At 56.4% G+C, this 18,724-nt stretch overlaps 1 protein-coding gene across 1 annotated transcript in view; it reads left to right on the top strand.

Annotated features, from left to right (window-relative positions):
* Window positions 1-18,467, top strand: part of HMCN2 (hemicentin 2) — a 165,230-nt gene extending 146,763 nt beyond the window's left edge. The window contains exons 86-98 of the mRNA XM_008975935.4: window positions 3,239-3,508; window positions 7,036-7,185; window positions 9,244-9,381; window positions 9,477-9,598; window positions 10,133-10,370; window positions 11,755-11,817; window positions 11,939-12,061; window positions 12,800-12,934; window positions 14,002-14,130; window positions 14,646-14,966; window positions 15,729-15,848; window positions 16,791-16,917; window positions 17,710-18,467. Coding sequence (XP_008974183.3) covers window positions 3,239-3,508; window positions 7,036-7,185; window positions 9,244-9,381; window positions 9,477-9,598; window positions 10,133-10,370; window positions 11,755-11,817; window positions 11,939-12,061; window positions 12,800-12,934; window positions 14,002-14,130; window positions 14,646-14,966; window positions 15,729-15,848; window positions 16,791-16,917; window positions 17,710-18,055 — 2,282 coding nt within the window. The 3' untranslated portion in view covers window positions 18,056-18,467. The remainder of the gene's footprint in view (window positions 1-3,238; window positions 3,509-7,035; window positions 7,186-9,243; window positions 9,382-9,476; window positions 9,599-10,132; window positions 10,371-11,754; window positions 11,818-11,938; window positions 12,062-12,799; window positions 12,935-14,001; window positions 14,131-14,645; window positions 14,967-15,728; window positions 15,849-16,790; window positions 16,918-17,709) is intronic.
* The last annotated feature ends 257 nt before the right edge of the window (window positions 18,468-18,724 follow it).

The following is an 18,724-nucleotide window of genomic DNA, read 5'->3' as shown; positions in this document are numbered from 1 at the left end:
GATGGGGTCTTGCTATGTTGCCCAGGCTAGCTGACAGGGATGCTTCTGTGAGCCGTTGTCAACATGCTTGAAACAAGTGAAAAAAACAGAAAATCTCAGCAAAACGTGGCTGTGGAGTAATTTGAAGTTTAGGCAGTTTTCAAGTTGGCCTCGGTTTACTGTCCTTTGTACCCCTCAGGTCTCCCCTGCACAGGTGCATATTTCCCACGATGGCCAGGGATTGTGGGGAGCCAATCCAGCCTGTCCGTGGCTCCTTCATTTCCAGGTTCTCCCCGTTCAATTGCCGGCTGGGTCCCTGCTCTTCTCAGCCAGGGCCATGCCGCAGGCCAGCACAGCAGCCATTTCCCTTTTGGCTCCTACCAGTTTTGCCCCTTTTCCTGATGATATTTCTCAGGGCATACTTTCATCCTCTACTGCACATCAAGGCAGCCCCCAGGGGTGGCAAAAGCTGCTGTTTTTCACAGCCATCCCTAATAAAACCACTGTGATGGTCACAGTGGGGTAGGGATGGGCACAGCCCTAGGCAGGAAGGCCAAAGGCTTCCACTGTTCTTATCCAAAGTTCTAGAGGCTTTTTTTTTTTTTTTTTTTGGAGACAAAGTCTCACTCTGTCACCCAGGCTGGAGTGCAGTGGCGCGATCTCGGCTCACTGCAACCTCCACCTCCCAGGTTCAAGAGATTCTCCTGCCTCAGCCTCCCAAATAGCTGGGATTACAGGCACCCACCACCTCGTCCAGCTAATTTTTGTAATTTTAGTTGAGACAGGGTTTCACCATGTTGGCCCGGCTGGTCTCAAACTCCTGACTTAAGGTGATCCACCCGCCTCGGCCTCCCAAAGTGTTGGGCTTACAGGCGTGAGTCACCGCGCCTGGTCTCGACCTTCATTTAAGTGGAATCACCCCACACGTGCTCTTGCGTAGACTATTCATTTGCACATCATTATTTGTGGCATTCGTCCATATTGTTCACATGGAATTAGTTTATTGGTTCTCATTGCTGTATGTTTTTCTGCTACATGGATGTACCACAGTTTATTCATGTATTCCACTGTAGGTTAGTTTCCAGTGATGGGCGGTTAAGAACAGGGCTGCTGTGACTCTTACGCACGCCCTCCAGTGAACACGCACACACACCTGTGCTGGGGTATTCGTCCAGGAGCAGAAGCGCTAGGTCTCACAGTACACATGTGTTCCACTTTAGGACACACTGGCTGTGGTAGTATCTGATGAATGGCCTCCAAAGATATGTCCAGGTCCTAGTCCCCAGGGCCTGTGAATGTTTCCTTACTTGGAAAAGGAATCTTTGCAAATGTAATTAAGTTAAGGATCTTAAAGTGAGCAGTTTATCTCGGAGGCCCCTAAATGCTATCACAAGTGTTTTATTTATTTATTTATTTATTTATTTTGAGATGGAGTCTCGCTCTGTTGCCCAGGCTGGAGTGCAGTGGCGCAATCTCGGCTACTGTAACCTCTGCCTCCCAGGTTCAAGCAATTCTCCTGTGTCAGCCTCTCAAGTAGCTGGGATTACAGGCACAGACCACCACACCTGGCTAATTTTTGTATTTTTTTAGTAGAAATAGGGTTTCACCATGTTGGCCAGGCTCTTCTCAAATTCCTAGGTTCAAGCAATCCACCCACCTCAGCCTCCCAAAGTGCTGGGGTTACAGGCATGAGCCACCACACCCAGCTGCAAGTATTATTATAAAAGAGAGCCGGGGCCGGACATGGTCACTCATGACTATAATCCTAGCACTTTGGGAGGCCGAGGAGAGTGGATCACCTGAGGTCAGGAGTTTGAGACCAGCATGATCAATATGGCAAAACCCCGTCGCTACCAAAAATACAAAAATTAGCCAGGCGTGGTGGCACACACCTGTAATCCCAGCTACTCAGGAGGCTGAGGCAGGAGAATTGCTTGAAGCCGGGAGGCAGAGGTTGCAGTGAGCTGAGATCGTACCACCGCACTCCAGACTAGGTAACAGAGTGAGACTCCGTCTCAAAAAAAAAAAAAAAAACGAGAGAGACAGAGAGCTGGGGTGGTGTGGCAGGGGAGAGAGAAAGAGAGAAGAGAAGGTAAAGTGGAGACAGAGGCAGAGGATGGATTGTTGCAGCCTCAGGCTAAGGAATGCTGGTGGGGCGGAAGCTGGAAGAGGTGAGGAATGGGCTCTCCCCCAGAACCTCTGGAGGAAGCAGGGCACCTTAACTTTGGCCCAGTGAGGCTAATGTGGGCCTCCTGGCCTCCACAGTTTCTCCTGTGTTTCTGCAGCTTGCTGCAGCATCTGCAGGAAGTGAACACACAGGCACACAGCACCCCACCTTGGCTGAACCACGTTGCATTTCCACCGCAGTGTGTGCGAGTTCTGCTCGTTCCGCAGCCTCACCAGCACTGGGCCTTTCCCTTCCTTTCCATACTAGCCTTCCAGGAGGGTCTATAATAGTAAGTGGACAGGAAGCATCATCCCCATATTTCAGATGGGAACACTGAGGGTCAGGGAGTGACTTGGTGAGAGCCACCCACAGTAGGTGACAGAGACGAGTTTGCCCATTTCATTGACATCAACTAGAGGCAGTTCTGACAGATGGCCCCCCACTTCATTGGAAGCAGTCTAACTGTCCTATAGGAGAGGCTTCGTTTAGCCAATCCCAATACAGTCAGGCAATAGAAGACTACCTAGCCACTAACAACAGATATGTAACTGTATGGAAAGGTAGTTACTATCTATTGCAGAGGAAAAATAAAAGCAGATGGCCGGGCGTGCTGGCTCATGCCTGTAACCCCAGCACTTTGGGAGACTGAGGCGGGTGGATCACTTGAGGTCAGGAGTTCGAGACCAACCTGGCCAATATGACGAAACCCCGTCTCTACTAAAAATACAAAAATCAGCCTGGTGTGGTGGCAGGCGCTCTTGGGAGGCTGAGATGGGAGGATCTCTTGAACCCAGGAGGCAGAGATTGCAGTGAGCCGAGATCGCACCACTGCACTCCAGCCTGGGGGACAGAGTGAGACTCCATCTCAAAAAATAAAATAAAAGCAGATACGGCCATATGATCATATTTTCATAAAGAAACAGTGTCTAGAGGGAAATATTCAGGAATGATGACTGGGTGGAAGGATCCTATGCAGTTCTTATTTTCTTCTTTCTGCTTCTCTGGATTTCCCAGCATGTCTAAATGAACATATCCCACTTGAATATGCAAAAATAATTAAATGTTCCTAAAAGCCACCTGGGCCTCCCACAGGTGCTCCGGTGTTCCAGGTGGAGCCCCAGGACATGACAGTGAGATCTGGGGATGACGTGGCCCTGCGGTGCCAGGCCACTGGAGAGCCCACACCCACCATTGAATGGCTACAGGCGGGTCAACCCTTGCGGGCCAGCCGGCGGCTCCGGACCCTGCCCGATGGGAGCCTGTGGCTGGAGAACGTGGAGACTGGGGATGCAGGCACCTACGACTGCGTCGCTCACAACCTCCTGGGCTCTGCCACAGCCCGGGCGTTCCTGGTCGTGAGAGGTATGGGGCATCCCTGTCTGGACCTTCGTGGACAGAGGCAGGATCTCTTGCCGATGGGGATTGTGTGGTGCTTATGGGAGACCTGTCCCCTGCCTTGCCAGCTCCCCACCTCTTCCCTTTGCTTCATCACAAGCCCAGAATGAACCCCTACCCTGCCCGTTTACAGTTGGGTAAACTGAATCTTGGAGGTGCTGTTTGCTGCTCATCTTGGACAGGGAACACAGGTTGTTCCTGCTTAACTGGCACAAATGCATGTCCTCTGTGTGGACACTGCACAGCCCCTGGAAGCAGGCAGAGGAAGACAAGGGCATCCCCGGTGCCCTCGGGGGCTGCTGTGAAAAGTCTGTGCATCAGTGCATGTCCCAGGCATCACACATTGCCTGGCTGTGGCAGGTGGTTGGAAAAGAAATGGCTTCTTGGTGGGATGGACCCCTGCCATCTCGATTCCTCAATCAGCTCCCTTCTCCCTTGGGTCAGACCAACTTTAAAATTAAGAAAAGATTTATCCTGAGAAACCACAGTAAATGGATTCAGACCTGCATAAAGGCAAGTCATAAGATATTATTTCTGTGGCCTGTGCCTCTGAAGGGAACACTCCATATGTGTGGGGATGTGTCCCCTTCCCTGTACCTGGCAGACATCACTAATCTATCACCACATGGGAATACTCCCTATGTGTGGCGATGCATCTCCCTCCCTGTCCCTGGCAGACATCACTAATCTATCACCACATGTGCTGGCAGAATCTTTCTCCAATGAGCCCTCCCAGGCAGCGCCTCTCAGCTAATTGGAATTGGGACTTGACACTTGGCCCCCTGGAAATCCACGTGAAACCCACTGCCAACCAAATGTGGGACCCTTTCTGGCCGTTGCTCTCATTATCTCCCACAGGCCGGGGCAGGGTACCAACCTATGCAGCTCTGAAAGTTCAGCGGTTCTCTGACCCCCCAGCCAGAGATGCAGTCTCAGAGTTAGCCTTGGGTCTAAGTAGACCCCCATGTATTTCAGGGCTTCGTCCCACTTCTTTTTTTTTTTTTTTTTTTTTTTGAGACGGAGTCTCTCACTCTTGTTGCCCAGGCTGGAGTGCAGTGGTGCAGTCTCGGTTCACTGCAAGCTCTGCTCCCCGGGTTCACACCATTCTCCTGCCTCAGCCTCCCAAGTAGCTGGGACTACAGGCGCCCGCCACCACGCCTGGCTAGGTTTTTGTATTTTTAGTAGAGATGGGGTTTCACCGCGTTAGCCAGGATGGTGTCTATCTCCTGACCTCGTGATCCGCCCATCTCGGCCTCCCAAAGTGCTGGGATTATAGGCGTGAGCCACCGCACCCGGCCCGTCCCACTTCTTACCCTCTCCTGTTGGCAGGCCCCAGTCCAAACCACAGAGCTATGTACATGGCCTTTGTATTTGTTCTCTAGGGCTACTGGTAAAAAAAAAAAAAAAAAAAAAAAAAACACACCACAAGCTGGAGGCTTAAGCCACACTGATTGTCTCATAGTTCTGGAGGCTGCAAATCCAGGATCACACTGTCAGCAGCCCTGGTTTCTTCTGAACACTGTGGGGAGGATCTGGTCTGGGTCTCTCTCCCAGGGTCTTGGTGGTGGTCCTCGGCATTCTGTGGCTTGCCGAAACATCACCCCCACCTCTGCCTTCATCTTCCCTGTGTGTGTCTACACTTCCCTATTTATAAGGACACAGTCATGTTGGATTAGGCCTGCCCCAATGACCTCATTCTAACTTGACTTACTCTATAAAGACCCTATCTTCAAATAGGGTCACATTCTGAGGTCCTGGGGGTTAAGACTTCAACGTATGAATTTTGGGTGGGGTGGTACCATTCAATCCATAACCCAGCCTCCTTATTTTTTTTTAATAGAAACAAATATTCTTCCTTTATATATGTTAACTGTAGAAAGGCCAGATACTATAGAAATCTGTGAAGAAAAAGGTAATTCTCTCCCATAATTCAGTGACCCAAAGTAGCTTAAGCAATTATTTGGGGAGATACATTCTTCCACACTGTTTTCTCTGGATAGAGGAGATACACTTTTCTTTTTACAAATGTCAAATTTACACCCTCTATAACCTGCCATTTTTACTTCCTCTATCTTGGAAGACATCCAATTATGATACACATCGGTCCACAGCTTTTTGATTGGCTTCGTATCATTCCATGGGAATGTTTTTTATCTTCATTCGTGTTGGCTTTGTCAAATGAGCAACGTAGTTTATTTTCCTAGTTTCCATTCCCCAAAGCCACACCGTGCTGCGTATCTTTGTGTGTGGCCCTGAAGATTTCTGTGGGACGATTTCCTTAAGGGGCATGGGTGGGTGAAGGGAGTTCAGGGTTTGGGAGCTTCTAAACCTGTTTTCCCTCCTGAAAACCTGCTTTTCCTCCTTCCCCATCAGCCTGGCAGGTCCCAATCCTGGCCTTGTAGGGGGACAAGAGGCTGCTACATCACTCCATATCTGAGAGAGCTGGCGGTGGCTTGCCGTGCCTGGGTTCCATTTCCTGTCCCCTTCCAAAGCTGCCCAGGTCACGCTCCAGCCTTCTCATCTGCAGCTCCCGATCTCTTCCTCACCCCCTTATTAAAAGGCCAGGGATAGGTTCACGGCCCTTCTCCTGTCCCTCCCATGGGCCCCAGAGCATTGGATACTGATGAGAAACATCCCAGATGGCCTTCAAATCTCATCAAACCCCAGCTATGGGCTGCAGGAAATGGCCCTGCTTCCTAGAACCCCAAATTAACCAGCCCCTTGATTCATCCATTTAGGATCCTAGCACTTGAGTGTTTTATGTTATTTTTTGACAGATCATGGGCAATTTGTTGCTAATTTCCCCCAAGAGCTGATGAGTGGAGAGGCAGGCTAACTTCTGTCTCTCGCCCCCTGGAATGCCATCTGCCTAAACAAGACAGCTGGCGCATTAGTCAGAGGAAGCACCCCCCTGTGCCTGCATCATCCGTTTGATTAGCGCTAAAGAGCATCTGCTCACAGATGGCCTGGCGGGCAGCCGCTAGGAAACCAGCCCACCCGGCCAGGCCAGCTGCAGGGCAGCCGGGGCCAGCAGCACCGATGGAATGGGGCTGTTCAGGTGATGGCACCCGGCTCTGGCTCGGTGCCCTGGCTCCTTCAGTGTGCCAGCCACGCCATCGTGGGCTCCCGGCATTTCAGAGACCCACAGGGTCTTCTGTGAGTTTGTGGTCCCGCCTCCTCATTTTACAGGTGAGCCAACTCAGGTGTGGCTTGGGGGCCTGACGTGGCCAGGTTTTAAGGAATGGCAGAGCCAGAATTAGAAGCCAGCTCCGCCCCCAGCCCAGGGTTCCTCCTAACAGCCTCCCTTCCCTTTTAGAGCCAAGATCCCCTGGGCGTTGAGTCCATGACCCCTTAGCTGTGTGTCCTTGGACAAGTGGAGGTGAACTCTCTGAGCCTCCATTTACTCCTTCACGAAATGGGAATGACAGCCTGCTTGTGCTGTGGGCCCCGGGGTGGATAGTCAGTGGCACTGTCATTCTTTCCCTTCCTTACAGGGGAGCCCCAGGGGAGCTGGGGCAGCATGACTGGGGTGATCAATGGCCGGAAATTTGGTGTGGCCACACTCAACACCAGCGTGATGCAGGAGGCACACTCCGGGGTCAGCAGCATCCACAGCAGCATCCGCCATGTCCCAGCAAACGTGGGTGAGTGGAAGGCAGAGCATCACCTGCCTCTGGGTCATTGTCACAGCCCAGCGAGCATCCTCCAGAACATGCTGGACCTAGGAGGGGCAGAGCCTGTGCCCTGAGACTTGCTCAGGGCCTGATGACCAGAGCACATCTGACCATCTCTCAAAGCTAAGTGCAAGCCAAAGTGGACTTAGATGCAGGCAACTTCCTGTCCCCCTCACAACCTCCCAAAAACAAAGGAACTGCATTTACAGTCAGACCAAGAGTGTGTGAAACGGTCAGTGTTCTGGGGGTGCGGGTGCTCAGATTGTGGTTTCCCAAGCCACCGACGGCTCCCTGAGGCTTTTCCCCATTTAAGTTAAAGCTTAGGCTGATGGAAGTGGAGGGATCTCCAGTCATGAGTGAGGGGTGCAGGCTGGAGGTGACGGGAAGCGGGAAACATGGAGAATTGAATTGCCTAGAAAACCTAGAGGACTAAGAAGAGTCACCTGCACACAGAGCTCTCATGTACGGTGTCTGAGCGATGAATGCTCTGAGAGACTTGCAGAGCTTGTGACAGTGGACGTCACCGTCTCTCCCTTCCCAAGGAATCCCTGGCCCCTCGTGGGGGTCCAGGAGGGGCAGTATTCATGGAGTCTTCACTGAAAGTAGCTCCTCTGAAGCTGCCCTTGGCCATGGTCCTGCATGAGCAGTGTGGGGTCAGGGGATTTTGCTGGGGAAGTCACTCTGAGCTGGCTGTCAGCAGACAGCAGATGAAGCGAGACGCTGCCCAGACATGGCTGCTTATTCTAGCTGCAGGAGTGTGAGGCCTGGAGAAGCATCTGGCCCCAAGCCCGTGGGCCAGGCTTTGTTCCATGAAACAGACGCACAGAGAGGCTGGGAAGGTGGTGCCCATGCACAGGGGCCTGGCCAGCTCCTGTGAACCTTGCAAAGCTGGCACCGTCCCTGACTCGGAGCAAGTGGGGAGCGGGTGTGTTCCCCTTGCCCAGTCCGTGGCCCCACCTGGCCCTGCGTGGAGGGCGGGGCATCACATGAAGAAGATCTGAGAATCCACGTCCAGGGCCATTTTTTGGTTCTTTTTTCAAACGGTTTGGAACAAACCGGGGCTCGTCCAGAAGGGATCTGCAAGTTAGAAAAGTTGGTTCACTTCAACTCAGCAAATATGTAATGACAGTCTGTGGAGTCCCTGGCTCTGTGGTGACCCGGGGCCCTCAATCGGTATTTGTTGAACTGAATTAAATATCAGCAAGCTACATGCATTTATTTCTTCTTTTTTTTTTTTCTTTTTGAGACTGCTTCTCGCTTTGTTGCCCAGGCTGGAGTACAAGTGGTGCAGTCACAGCTCACTGCAGCCTCAACCTCCCAGGCTCAAGCGATCCTCCTACCTTAGCCTCCCCAGTAGCTAGGACTATAGGTGAATGCCACCACACCTGGCTAATGTCCATATATATATATATATATATTTTTTTTTTTTTTTTTTAATTTTTTTTTTTTGAGACAGAGTCTCGCTCTGTCACCCAGGCTAGAGTGCAGTGGCGTGATCTTGGCTCACTGCAAGCTCCGCCTTCCGGGTTCACACCATTCTCCTGCCTCAGCCTCCCAAGTAGCTGGGACTACAGACGCCTGCCACGGCGCCCGGCTAATTTTTTTTTTTTTTGTATTTTTAGTAGAGACAGGGTTTCACCGTGTTAGCCAGGATGGTCTTGATCTCCTGACCTCGTGATCCGACCGCCTCAGCCTCCCAAAGTGCTGGGATTACAGGCATGAGCCACCACGCCCGGCCTGTCCTTAATATTTTTATTTTTTGTAGAGACAGAGTCTCACTATGTCGCCTAGCATTTCCTTGTATAAATTTATTAATTTCAGTTACTCCAGGAAGTAGATTATTTGCCTCCACCAGATCCCTGATTCTGGTTAAATAATTGGCATGGCAGTCACAAGGCTGAGTATGGGCATCAAGGGAAGGGGCTGAGCTCTCCTGGGGGCAGTGGGGAGCCATGACGGGACCTTGAACAGGAGGTGGCTGCCCTGAGGATCAGCTCTAACCTGGCCTCTATGCCCTGCCCCACCCAGGGCCTCTGATGCGGGTGCTCGTGGTCACCATCGCCCCCATCTACTGGGCCCTGGCCAGAGAGAGTGGGGAAGCCCTGAATGGCCACTCCCTGACTGGGGGCAGGTTCCAGCAGGAGTCACACGTGGAGTTTGCTACAGGTAAGCAGGGCCTCCCCCAGGTGGGCCAGGTAGGACTAAAGCCTGTGCCCAGGACCTCCCGTGGTGACTCTGGGCTGGATGGGGATGGTTTGCAGGGGAGCTGCTCACGATGACCCAGGTGGCCCGGGGCCTGGATCCCAATGGCCTCCTGCTCCTCGACGTGGTGGTCAATGGCGTTGTCCCCGAGAGCCTGGCTGACGCAGATCTTCAAGTGCAGGTCGGGGGTCAAGCCCTGGGGTGTGCAGACAGGGTAGGTGAGAGAGATGAAGGTGCCGGGCTCTCAACCACCCCTGAGCAGCCAGGCCCACTCTCCCTTCTGACAGCGCTGCAGGGCTGGGTCACAGTCTAGCCTTGGACTTAGGGTAGGATGAGCAGTTGTAACAGGCTCAAGTTCAAGCCCTTGAAGGGATGCTCTGAGCCCTGCGACTTCAGATCAGAGTATTCTTGTTCAAAAGCACGAGTCCTGAAGAGAGGTGAGCTGCCCGGAGCAGCCCAGCTGGTTAGAAGAGGCTCTGGGAGGCTCACCCCATCTCCTCCCAAGGCTCACCCCATCTGTTCCCAAGGCTCACCCCATCTCTTCCCAAGGCTCACCCCGTCTTCTCCCAAGCCTCCTCAAGCCCCTGAGTTGGGGTAAGGGTCTCAGGCTGCTTGGGAGTTGAAATCTCAGCATTTTCCTCCTCCCCTTCCAACCCTGACCCCTTTCTCCCTCTCCCCCACCCCTCCTCCTCCTCCCCTCCTCTTCATCCTGCAGGACTTTGAGGAGCACTACGTGCAAACAGGGCCTGGCCAGCTGTTCGTGGGCTCCACACAGCGCTTCTTCCAGGGCGGCCTCCCCTCGTTCCTGCGCTGCAACCACAGCATCCAGTACAATGCGGCCCGGGGCCCCCAGCCCCAGCTGGTGCAGCACCTGCGGGCCTCAGCTATCAGCTCGGCCTTTGATCCAGAGGCCGAGGCCCTGCGCTTCCAGCTCACTACAGCCCTGCAGGCGGGTGAGGCCCCTCTGCTTTGTTCCACCCCCACTGCCCCAGCTAAAACCTGCCAGGGGGCCCAAATGCACGTGGCTGGAATCCACCCCTGCCCCTAACATCCACTGACCATGGGCCAGAGACTTCAGACTGAGACGACCTGGCTGGCCTACTCACCTGGCCTGTCCCCACTCCCATCCATCCACCCACCCTCCTCACAGGGACACAGCTCTCTAAGCCACCCTTGTTCCAACCTCTGGATCCTTTCCCCAGGCCCCAAGGTGAAGGTCCAACCACCCCAGGCTGATATTCAGGAATTGAGTCACCCCACCCTCTTCTCCCAAGGGCACCTGCACTGAGGCCCCACCCAAGGAGCCGGGAACCACTGTTGGAACCCTAGAGACCCACAGTAACATGCTTTCTGTTCACCCAGTGAATGCTAAAGATACACACGTTCACATTATTTGAGGTCCCAAAGTGTTTTGAACATTGAATGAGAGACAGTGGTAAGAACACCGCTTTGAGGTCAGGCAGACCCCAGTTCAAATCCCAGGTACACCACTTTCTGGCTGTGGGACCTTGGGGGCAATGTCCTGGTCCTCTCGGAGCTTCAGTGTTCCCATCTGCACAGCGGGAATGACATCGCCTGCCTTGCAGGGTGTCGCCGTACAGATGTTGTCTCTAAAACCCTAGCCTGGCACCTAGTGGCTGCCTCATCAAGGCTGGCTGTCCCTACAATTTATTTGGACCAAGCTTGTCCAACCCGTGGCCCACAGGCCGCATGCCACCCAGAACAGCTTTGAATGCGGCCCAACACAAATTTATAAACTTTCTTAAAACATTATGATATTTTTTGTGATTTTTTTTTTTTTAGCTCATCAGCTATCCTTAGTGTTGGTGTATTTTATGTGTGACCCAAGGCAATTCTTCTTCTTCCAGCATGGCCCACAGAAGCCGAAAGATAGGACACCCCTGATTTAGACTGCCTTGTGTCCTTCCCGCCTCCAGAACCCAGCTCACCCCTCCCCTGCCTTTGCTTTTGCTGCCCGTCTGACGCTATCCTCTGCCCCTCCGCACGGTCTCTGTGCATTGCTGCTATGGTCTCAGGAGAGCCGTTCTGCACATGTTGACCTCCTGCGTTTTATTTTAATGGTTTTTCCGGGGCTGCCTGACTCACTGGCCAGCCCCACTGGGAGCCCTTCAGGACACATTTCCTTGACTGGGCGTGCCCTGCAGTCATCGCCTCCAACAGGCCTGGGCAGGAAATGGGCTCGCTGACTCTCTGGCACCGTCTTGGCTCTGCCTGGCTAAGCTGGCAGTGGGGGAGCTGCGAGCCTGGGCTATGGCCAGGGCAGCCTTGGGAGAGGACACCCTCATGTCCTTAGAGTCTATCCTCTTTGCCTTGCAGAGGAGAACGAGGTCGGCTGCCCCGAGGGCTTTGAGCTGGACTCCCAGGGAGCGTTTTGTGTGGGTGAGCGCCCCCAACCCTGGCATGGATGTGGGAGGCCTCTCAGCCTGGGATGGATGGCTTCTCCCAGCCAGCTGGCAAGAGGGCCTGGGAGCGGAGACCACCAGACCCCTTCCTGCCCCAGACAGGGACGAGTGCTCAGGAGGCCCTAGCCCCTGCTCCCATGCCTGCCTTAATGCACCCGGCCGCTTCTCCTGCACCTGCCCCACTGGCTTCGCCCTGGCCTGGGATGACAGGAACTGCAGAGGTGAGGGAGCTGCCGGGAGGAGGGAGGAGACGTGCTCCTCAGACCTGACCCAGGTGTGCAGAAGGGTCCCCAGGGCCAGGACCCTGGCTGGGGACACAGACCTGCAGGGATGGCCAATTCTTGAGGGTTTTGATGTCAGCCTGGGGGTCCCAATGCTATGTCCCCACCAGGCTCCTTCTTGCTATGGGAGCTGCAGATGAATGAGGCCCAGGTATCAGGGGGTGATGGGCAGCCCCAGAGACATATGGGCGGTTACACATGCTCACCGCATTCTGAGCCTGAACAGGCCTCGGAAGCTCTCCCAACACTCAGCATCATTTCCAATTGACTGAGACTGGCAAGTGAGTTGTCCCCCTCAGCAATGTTGCTGGATGACAAATCTGACCTCAGGTGATGGTGCTGACGCTGACCCCCAGTCTGCATCCCTGCACTCTCACCAGGAGGGCCTGGTGCTGCCAAGTCTCCACTGGGCTCCAAGCCGGGTGCCCAAGGGGATGTTGTCTGCAGCCTTGCATTGGAAGCTGCAGGCCCAAGCACTCTGGTCCCTTGGAGTGGGCCCTGTGTTTTGGGATAGGGAGCAGGACAATGGAAAGAGCTAGCAGAAGGGGTGGGGGCCTTCCTGCCAGTGGCTCCTGGGCCTGCGGACGAAGCCTCTGTGGATAGGCCTGGCCAGGGTCAGGTGGCGAGGCCGGCCTGGTGATCATGTTCACACAGCCGTCTGCCCTGATCTGCCCCCAGATGTGGACGAGTGTGCGTGGGATGCTCACTTCTGCCGAGAGGGACAGCGCTGTGTGAACCTGCTCGGGTCCTACCGCTGCCTCCCTGACTGTGGGCCTGGCTTCCGGGTGGCTGCTGATGGGGCCGGCTGTGAAGGTGATGGGGGCACAGCATGCGGCCTGTCCATACTCCTGGAAACCCAGAGGTTGCCAGGGATCAGCTGATAGGGGGCTGTGTGTCACTGGGCTCTGGGCTTCCAGGAAGACTGGGACTCTTGGCAGAAGGAGTACAGCAAGGCTGGGGACAAAGCCTGTGCCAGGCTCTGGAGGTCTGAGCCCTCCCCTGGCTCCTGGCAGCTGGCACCTTCTTTGACAGGAGTGTTTTCTTTCTGGACCTCAGCGTCTTGTCTGCTTGATAAAGAGGGAGCCGGGTCAGGGATGGCAAACACATGCTCCCTCTGCTGCCATCCGTTCTGTTCCCCCATATGAATCAAGGCCCAGCTAGAGACCACCTCTGAATCCTTCTTGACCCAGCAGCCCCTGCAGCCACCATGGAACAGGTTCAGTCAGCCTTTGAGATAAAACTTAGGTGCCACCCCTGGACGGGTGACCTCAATGGTCCTTCCCGTTCTAACAGTCTATGGCTGTAGGACCGTGGGTCCACCCGGCTCCTCTGAGAGACTGCACGGTGGAGAGGGAAGCATGGTGGAGCCTGACCCAAGGGGATCAGCCATCGCACCTCTGTGGCCCCCAGGGCCCTTGGAGTGCCCGACTACTCACCAGGCTCTCCTGCCTGCCGCCCTTCCTGCCGCATTTCCTCCTTTCTCACCACTTTCTTAGCTCTTCCCACATACCAGGCTCCCCTCCTCACCACGACCCCATGAAGAGGTCACATCTTTACCCTCTTTACGGATGAGGAAACTGAGGCTCAGAGAGGGAGAGTTCCTTGCCCAAGGGCTAGAATATGGAGAGCTCAGCAGAACCCAGGACTCTGCCCACAAAGGGCCTTTCAGCCCCTTCCTTTCTCTGGGACCTGGAACCCTGTTGACCTCCAACCTGGTATAACGGGGGGAGGTGCTGCGAGGGCGGCCATGCAGCCTGGTGGCACTGAAACTGGAGAAGGGGACAGGGAGGAGGCCCAGATATGGAGGGGGATGGTCCGTCCCTTGGGGGAGGGGCCCTGGGCTAGACCTCCCCACCACCGACCATGCCCCTGCCTCCCAGATGTGGACGAATGCCTGGAGGGGTTGGATGACTGTCACTACAACCAGCTCTGCGAGAACACCCCAGGCGGTCACCGCTGCAGCTGCCCCAGGGGTTACCGGATGCAGGGCCCCAGCCTGCCCTGCCTAGGTACGGGGACACCCACCCTCTGGCCAGCACCCCCAGCTCAAGGGCTGAGGGTGTCTAAGTCGCCAGTGCTGTTGAGTTCTGAGAATAACCAAACAGCAGCCGATACTTTGCACTCACTGGGTGCCTACCTGTGCACCAAAACCTCAGCCTGACCCTGTGGGGTCATCTTCTGGGGAATTTCAGGAGGGGGAGGACTGTGGAGGCAAGTGGGTATATCTCAGAGAGGCTTAGGAGAGGGAATGGATCTAACTGGGGCACTGAAGGGCTGAGGGGGAGCTGGAGTCTGGGACGAGGCTGAGAGCTGGGGAGGCTGGGCCTCTGGGAGCTGTAGGTGGAATCAGAGAGGAGGCTGGAGTTGGTCCGGGAGAGGGGGATGCAGTGTGGCTCACATGCAGCATGGGAGTGGCTGGATTCTAGGGAGTGCCAACAAGAGAGAAGGCAGGGCCAGGCAATGGCTGCAGGCTGCAGGGGAACCTGGGCCACCTGTGCACACACCTGACCCCACCCCTCTGCAGATGTCAATGAGTGCCTGCAGCTGCCCAAGGCCTGCGCCTACCAGTGCCACAACCTCCAGGGCAGCTACCGCTGCCTGTGCCCCCCAGGCCAGACCCTCCTTCGCGACGGCAAGGCCTGCACCTCACTGGAGCGGAATGGACAAAATGTGACCACCGTCAGCCACCGAGGCCCTCTATTGCCCTGGCTGCGGCCCTGGGCCTCGATCCCCGGTACCTCCTACCACGCCTGGGTCTCTCTCCGTCCGGGTCCCATGGCCCTGAGCAGTGTGGGCCGGGCCTGGTGCCCTCCTGGTTTCATCAGGCAGAACGGAGTCTGCACAGGTAAGGCCAGGCCCTGACCATCCATGGGACACTGCCATTATGGGCTCTTGGGCCCCTAGGGTGGGTGTGCAGGTGCCACCCACCGAGTTCAGAAACCCAGACCTTCCAGGCAAGTGGGGTGAGTGGTGTGGTGGATGGTGGCTTCTCCAATGCAGGGTGTCTCAGAGCCTTGGCTGTGCTATTGGGCAGGGGGCTTCCAAGATGGTGTGGACTATTTTTTAAACCATTTGACTTCAGGACACTTTGCCCAGAGGAAGGGCATCCTAGGCAAGTGGTCCTGGGAACCCCCTTTGAGAAACACTCCTCTTAGCACTCAGAGGGAAAGCAGTCAGGGAGGGAGATTTTCAGGGGTGAAGGAGAATGTTCCAGGTAGACATGAGAATGTGACAAGGGACTGCTGGGTAGAGGGGGGTGGGGGTGGGGGACGGCCCCTGGACCTTGCAGAGAGGGACAAAGAGGAGGTGGCCTGCCCCAGGGCTGATGCCTCGGCATTCCTGCCTGGACGGAGGGGTCTGCGGGGTGGTGCTGCTTGCTCCTTCTATGCCTCGGTGAGCACGGGGTAGGTAAGGTGGGGCTCCTCCCTCTCACCAAGCCCAGGGACTCCCCCAACCCCTGAACATGGGCTGGGAGGGGCAGGACAGGGAGAAGGAGCAGGGCAGCTCCAGAGCCCAGCGGGCAGGTGTGTGGCCACGTTGGTGTCTGTGGCTCAGTGCGTCTCTCTGCCCCCATCCCCCACCTGCCCCACTCCCATGCCTGGGCCAGACCTTGACGAGTGCCGCGTGAGGAACCTGTGTCAGCACGCCTGCCGCAACACTGAGGGCAGCTACCAGTGCCTGTGCCCCGCCGGCTACCGTCTGCTCCCCAGCGGGAAGAACTGCCAGGGTGAGCCGGGCTCAGGCCACCGCCCAAACACCCGTGGGGCTAGGGCAGGCAGCGTGGGATGGGACATGTGGCATCTTACCTACTCCGTTCACTCCAGCCCCTTCACAACTATCCTGTGAGGTGGGGCGGGGAGGCAGGCTCAGAGGGGTTCCGTGAACACCCCAGGCTCCCACAGCCACGCCAGGGCCCATGCTCCAAACAGGAGCTCTGAGATTACGCGGGCAGGCTCTGAAAGCAGCCCTGCAAGGCCAATCCTAGCACTGCTGTGTGTCCCTGGGAAACTCACTTCACCTCTCTAAGCCTCCGGCCTCCTGGTTAAATGGGGCTAGCACAGTCCCCCCTCAGATAGCTGGGATGAGAGCTGTGGAGGTTGAGCACAGAGCCGCACAGCTGCTGCTGCTGGTATAGTAAGTGTCTCTAACTCCCAAACCCGGCACAGTATCCCTGGTGTGCACAAACGGGGCTGGGGCCAGTCATGCTGCTTCCTCCACTCTAAAGAACAGGAACCATGCCTGCCCTGCCTGTCTCTGTCCCTCATGCTGCCATGGAGGTCACTGAACATCCTCTGAGAAGGGTGGGGCTTCCACTGAGGAAGACAGGATCAGGGGCTCTGCCCGTGGGCAGTGGGCACTCTGGGTCTTCAGGCAAAGCAGCCACCCAGGGAAAGCCCTATCTCTCCCAGGCCCTCCTACCCAGCACTTGCTCAGGAGGCCCCCACGGTGCCCACCTACACGCCCTGGAAAGCCCTGGCCCCCCCAGGGAGATGAGAAGGTGCTGCAGGCCTCCAGCTGGGTGGTCATGGGTCAGACTGGCTGGGGACAAAGGGAGAAGGGCTGCTCACCTCACTGGTCCCCCAAAGGTACTTCTCCCCACGCACTCCCCCCTTCTCCTTTGCTCCATCTTTTCATCTCCCTCCCCTGCTTCACCAACTTCCCCATCCAGACATCAACGAGTGCGAGGAGGAGAGCATCGAGTGTGGACCCGGCCAGATGTGCTTCAACACCCGTGGCAGCTACCAGTGTGTGGACACACCCTGTCCTGCCACCTACCGGCAGGGCCCCAGCCCTGGGTAAGGGCTGAGTTGGCAGGGCCTTGTGCCCTCAGGAAAAGCACATTTTTCAGTCACTGGGGGTGCAGGCTGGCCCTGTCATTGTCACTCCCCACACAAGTGATGCAGGCAGGAACGCACGGAACCCTGGGGGCAGGGAGAGGCCAGAGTGGGAGAGAACGGGGACACAGGAGCACACACACCAAACCCCAGACACAGGACCACCATGCAGACTCACACACAACCCCAGGACAAAACTCAGACACGCCAGCACCAAACCCATCTCCTCCACGCCACTCACAGCGGCCACGGACACTCATCAAGACACACGGAGACATGGGGACCTTAGGGGTAGCAGCTGCTGCCCTGGAAAGGTTTCTCCCGGCGGGTGACCTGCCCCAGGCCTTACAACTAGAAACGTAGGCTGGGGTTGGAAGCAGATGCCCGCGGCAAGGCTAAGCGCAGTCTCCACCTCCAACCCCGCCCCCGCAGGGCAAATCGACTGGGTGACTTGGCCCAGGGGCACATCGCTCCCCTGTGTCTGCTGGGCTTCCCTGGGGCATGGATCCCGAAAGTCCGCTGGAGGAACCCTGAAAGGGCAGGCCTCTGGCTTCTCTGGGCTTCAGTTTGTTGAACTCTAAAACGGGCTAGCGTGGGAGCCTGCAGAGAAGGCGTGTGGGGCTCTGCGGAAGAAGGACGGGCAGCGCGTGGGCGGAACTGCAGGGGCTGGCAGGGAGGTCTGAGTTACGCGGATGGGCCACGCTCCGACCGCACCCCCGAGTCCGCCTGTCCGTGTGTCTGTGCCTCCCGCAGGACGTGCTTCCGGCGCTGCTCGCAGGACTGCGGCAGGGGCGGCCCCTCTACGCTGCAGTACCGGCTGCTGCCGCTGCCCCTGGGCGTGCGCGCCCACCACGACGTGGCCCGCCTCACCGCCTTCTCCGAGGCCGGCGTCCCCGCCAACCGCACCGAGCTCAGCATGCTGGAGCCCGACCCCCGCAGCCCCTTCGCGCTGCGTCCGCTGCGCGCGGGCCTTGGCGCAGTCTACACCCGTCGCGCGCTCACCCGCGCGGGCCTCTACCGGCTCACCGTGCGCGCTGCGGCACCGCGCCACCAAAGCGTCTTCGTTTTGCTCATCGCCGTGTCCCCCTACCCCTACTAAACGGGAGAGGGCATTGGCCGCCGCCCTGGCGTGACCCCCGAGGAAGGGGTCGAGGAGAAGCTTGGTCCACGCCACCTGCTGTGGCAAGCGGAGCGTCATCGTCTCCCGCCCCGTGCGTCAGCGAGACCTTGGGTCAACACGACCCTGCGCACAGCCTTGACCCCCGACGGCGAGGACCTGACCTCACAGAGGGAGGCGTCCAGGGCGGCCCTTGGGTGGCCAGTCCCGCAGGCAGGGCCCGGGGAAGCCTCCAGGTCTGATCCGCCCCTCAGTGGGAGCGGGACAGGGACACAGGGCACCTGGACACGCGGGAGAGGGGGCAGACCCCGCGTTAGCGGTGGCAGCAGCTGTCGCCCGGCCACACCTGGTGGTGTCATTCTGAACCCTGTTGCAATATAAAAGGATTTTTTTTAACCAACTTGGTTTCTTTGTCTAATTATTTCGCTTTGTAGGGAAGGGTTTGGGCTGGGAAGGAGACCATGCCTTCTGTTCTGATCCAGGAGCACTGCAGTTTGAGTCTACCAGCCTCCTCTCCTTAGGAGTAGGGCTGCCTCAGGCACCTCCTGGCCTCAGTTTTCCAATCCATAAACTCTTGCAATAGGGCCCTCCCTTCCCCCATAGGGCTGTGGGGGCTATTAAATGAGGAGTAAATGTGTTGCAAAGACAGCA

This window comes from Pan paniscus, chromosome 11 (assembly GCF_029289425.2).
Source record: "Pan paniscus chromosome 11, NHGRI_mPanPan1-v2.0_pri, whole genome shotgun sequence".
Lineage (NCBI taxonomy): Eukaryota > Metazoa > Chordata > Mammalia > Primates > Hominidae > Pan > Pan paniscus.
Note: the sequence above shows the minus strand (reverse complement) of the source record. Positions and strands in the feature narration are given on the sequence as shown.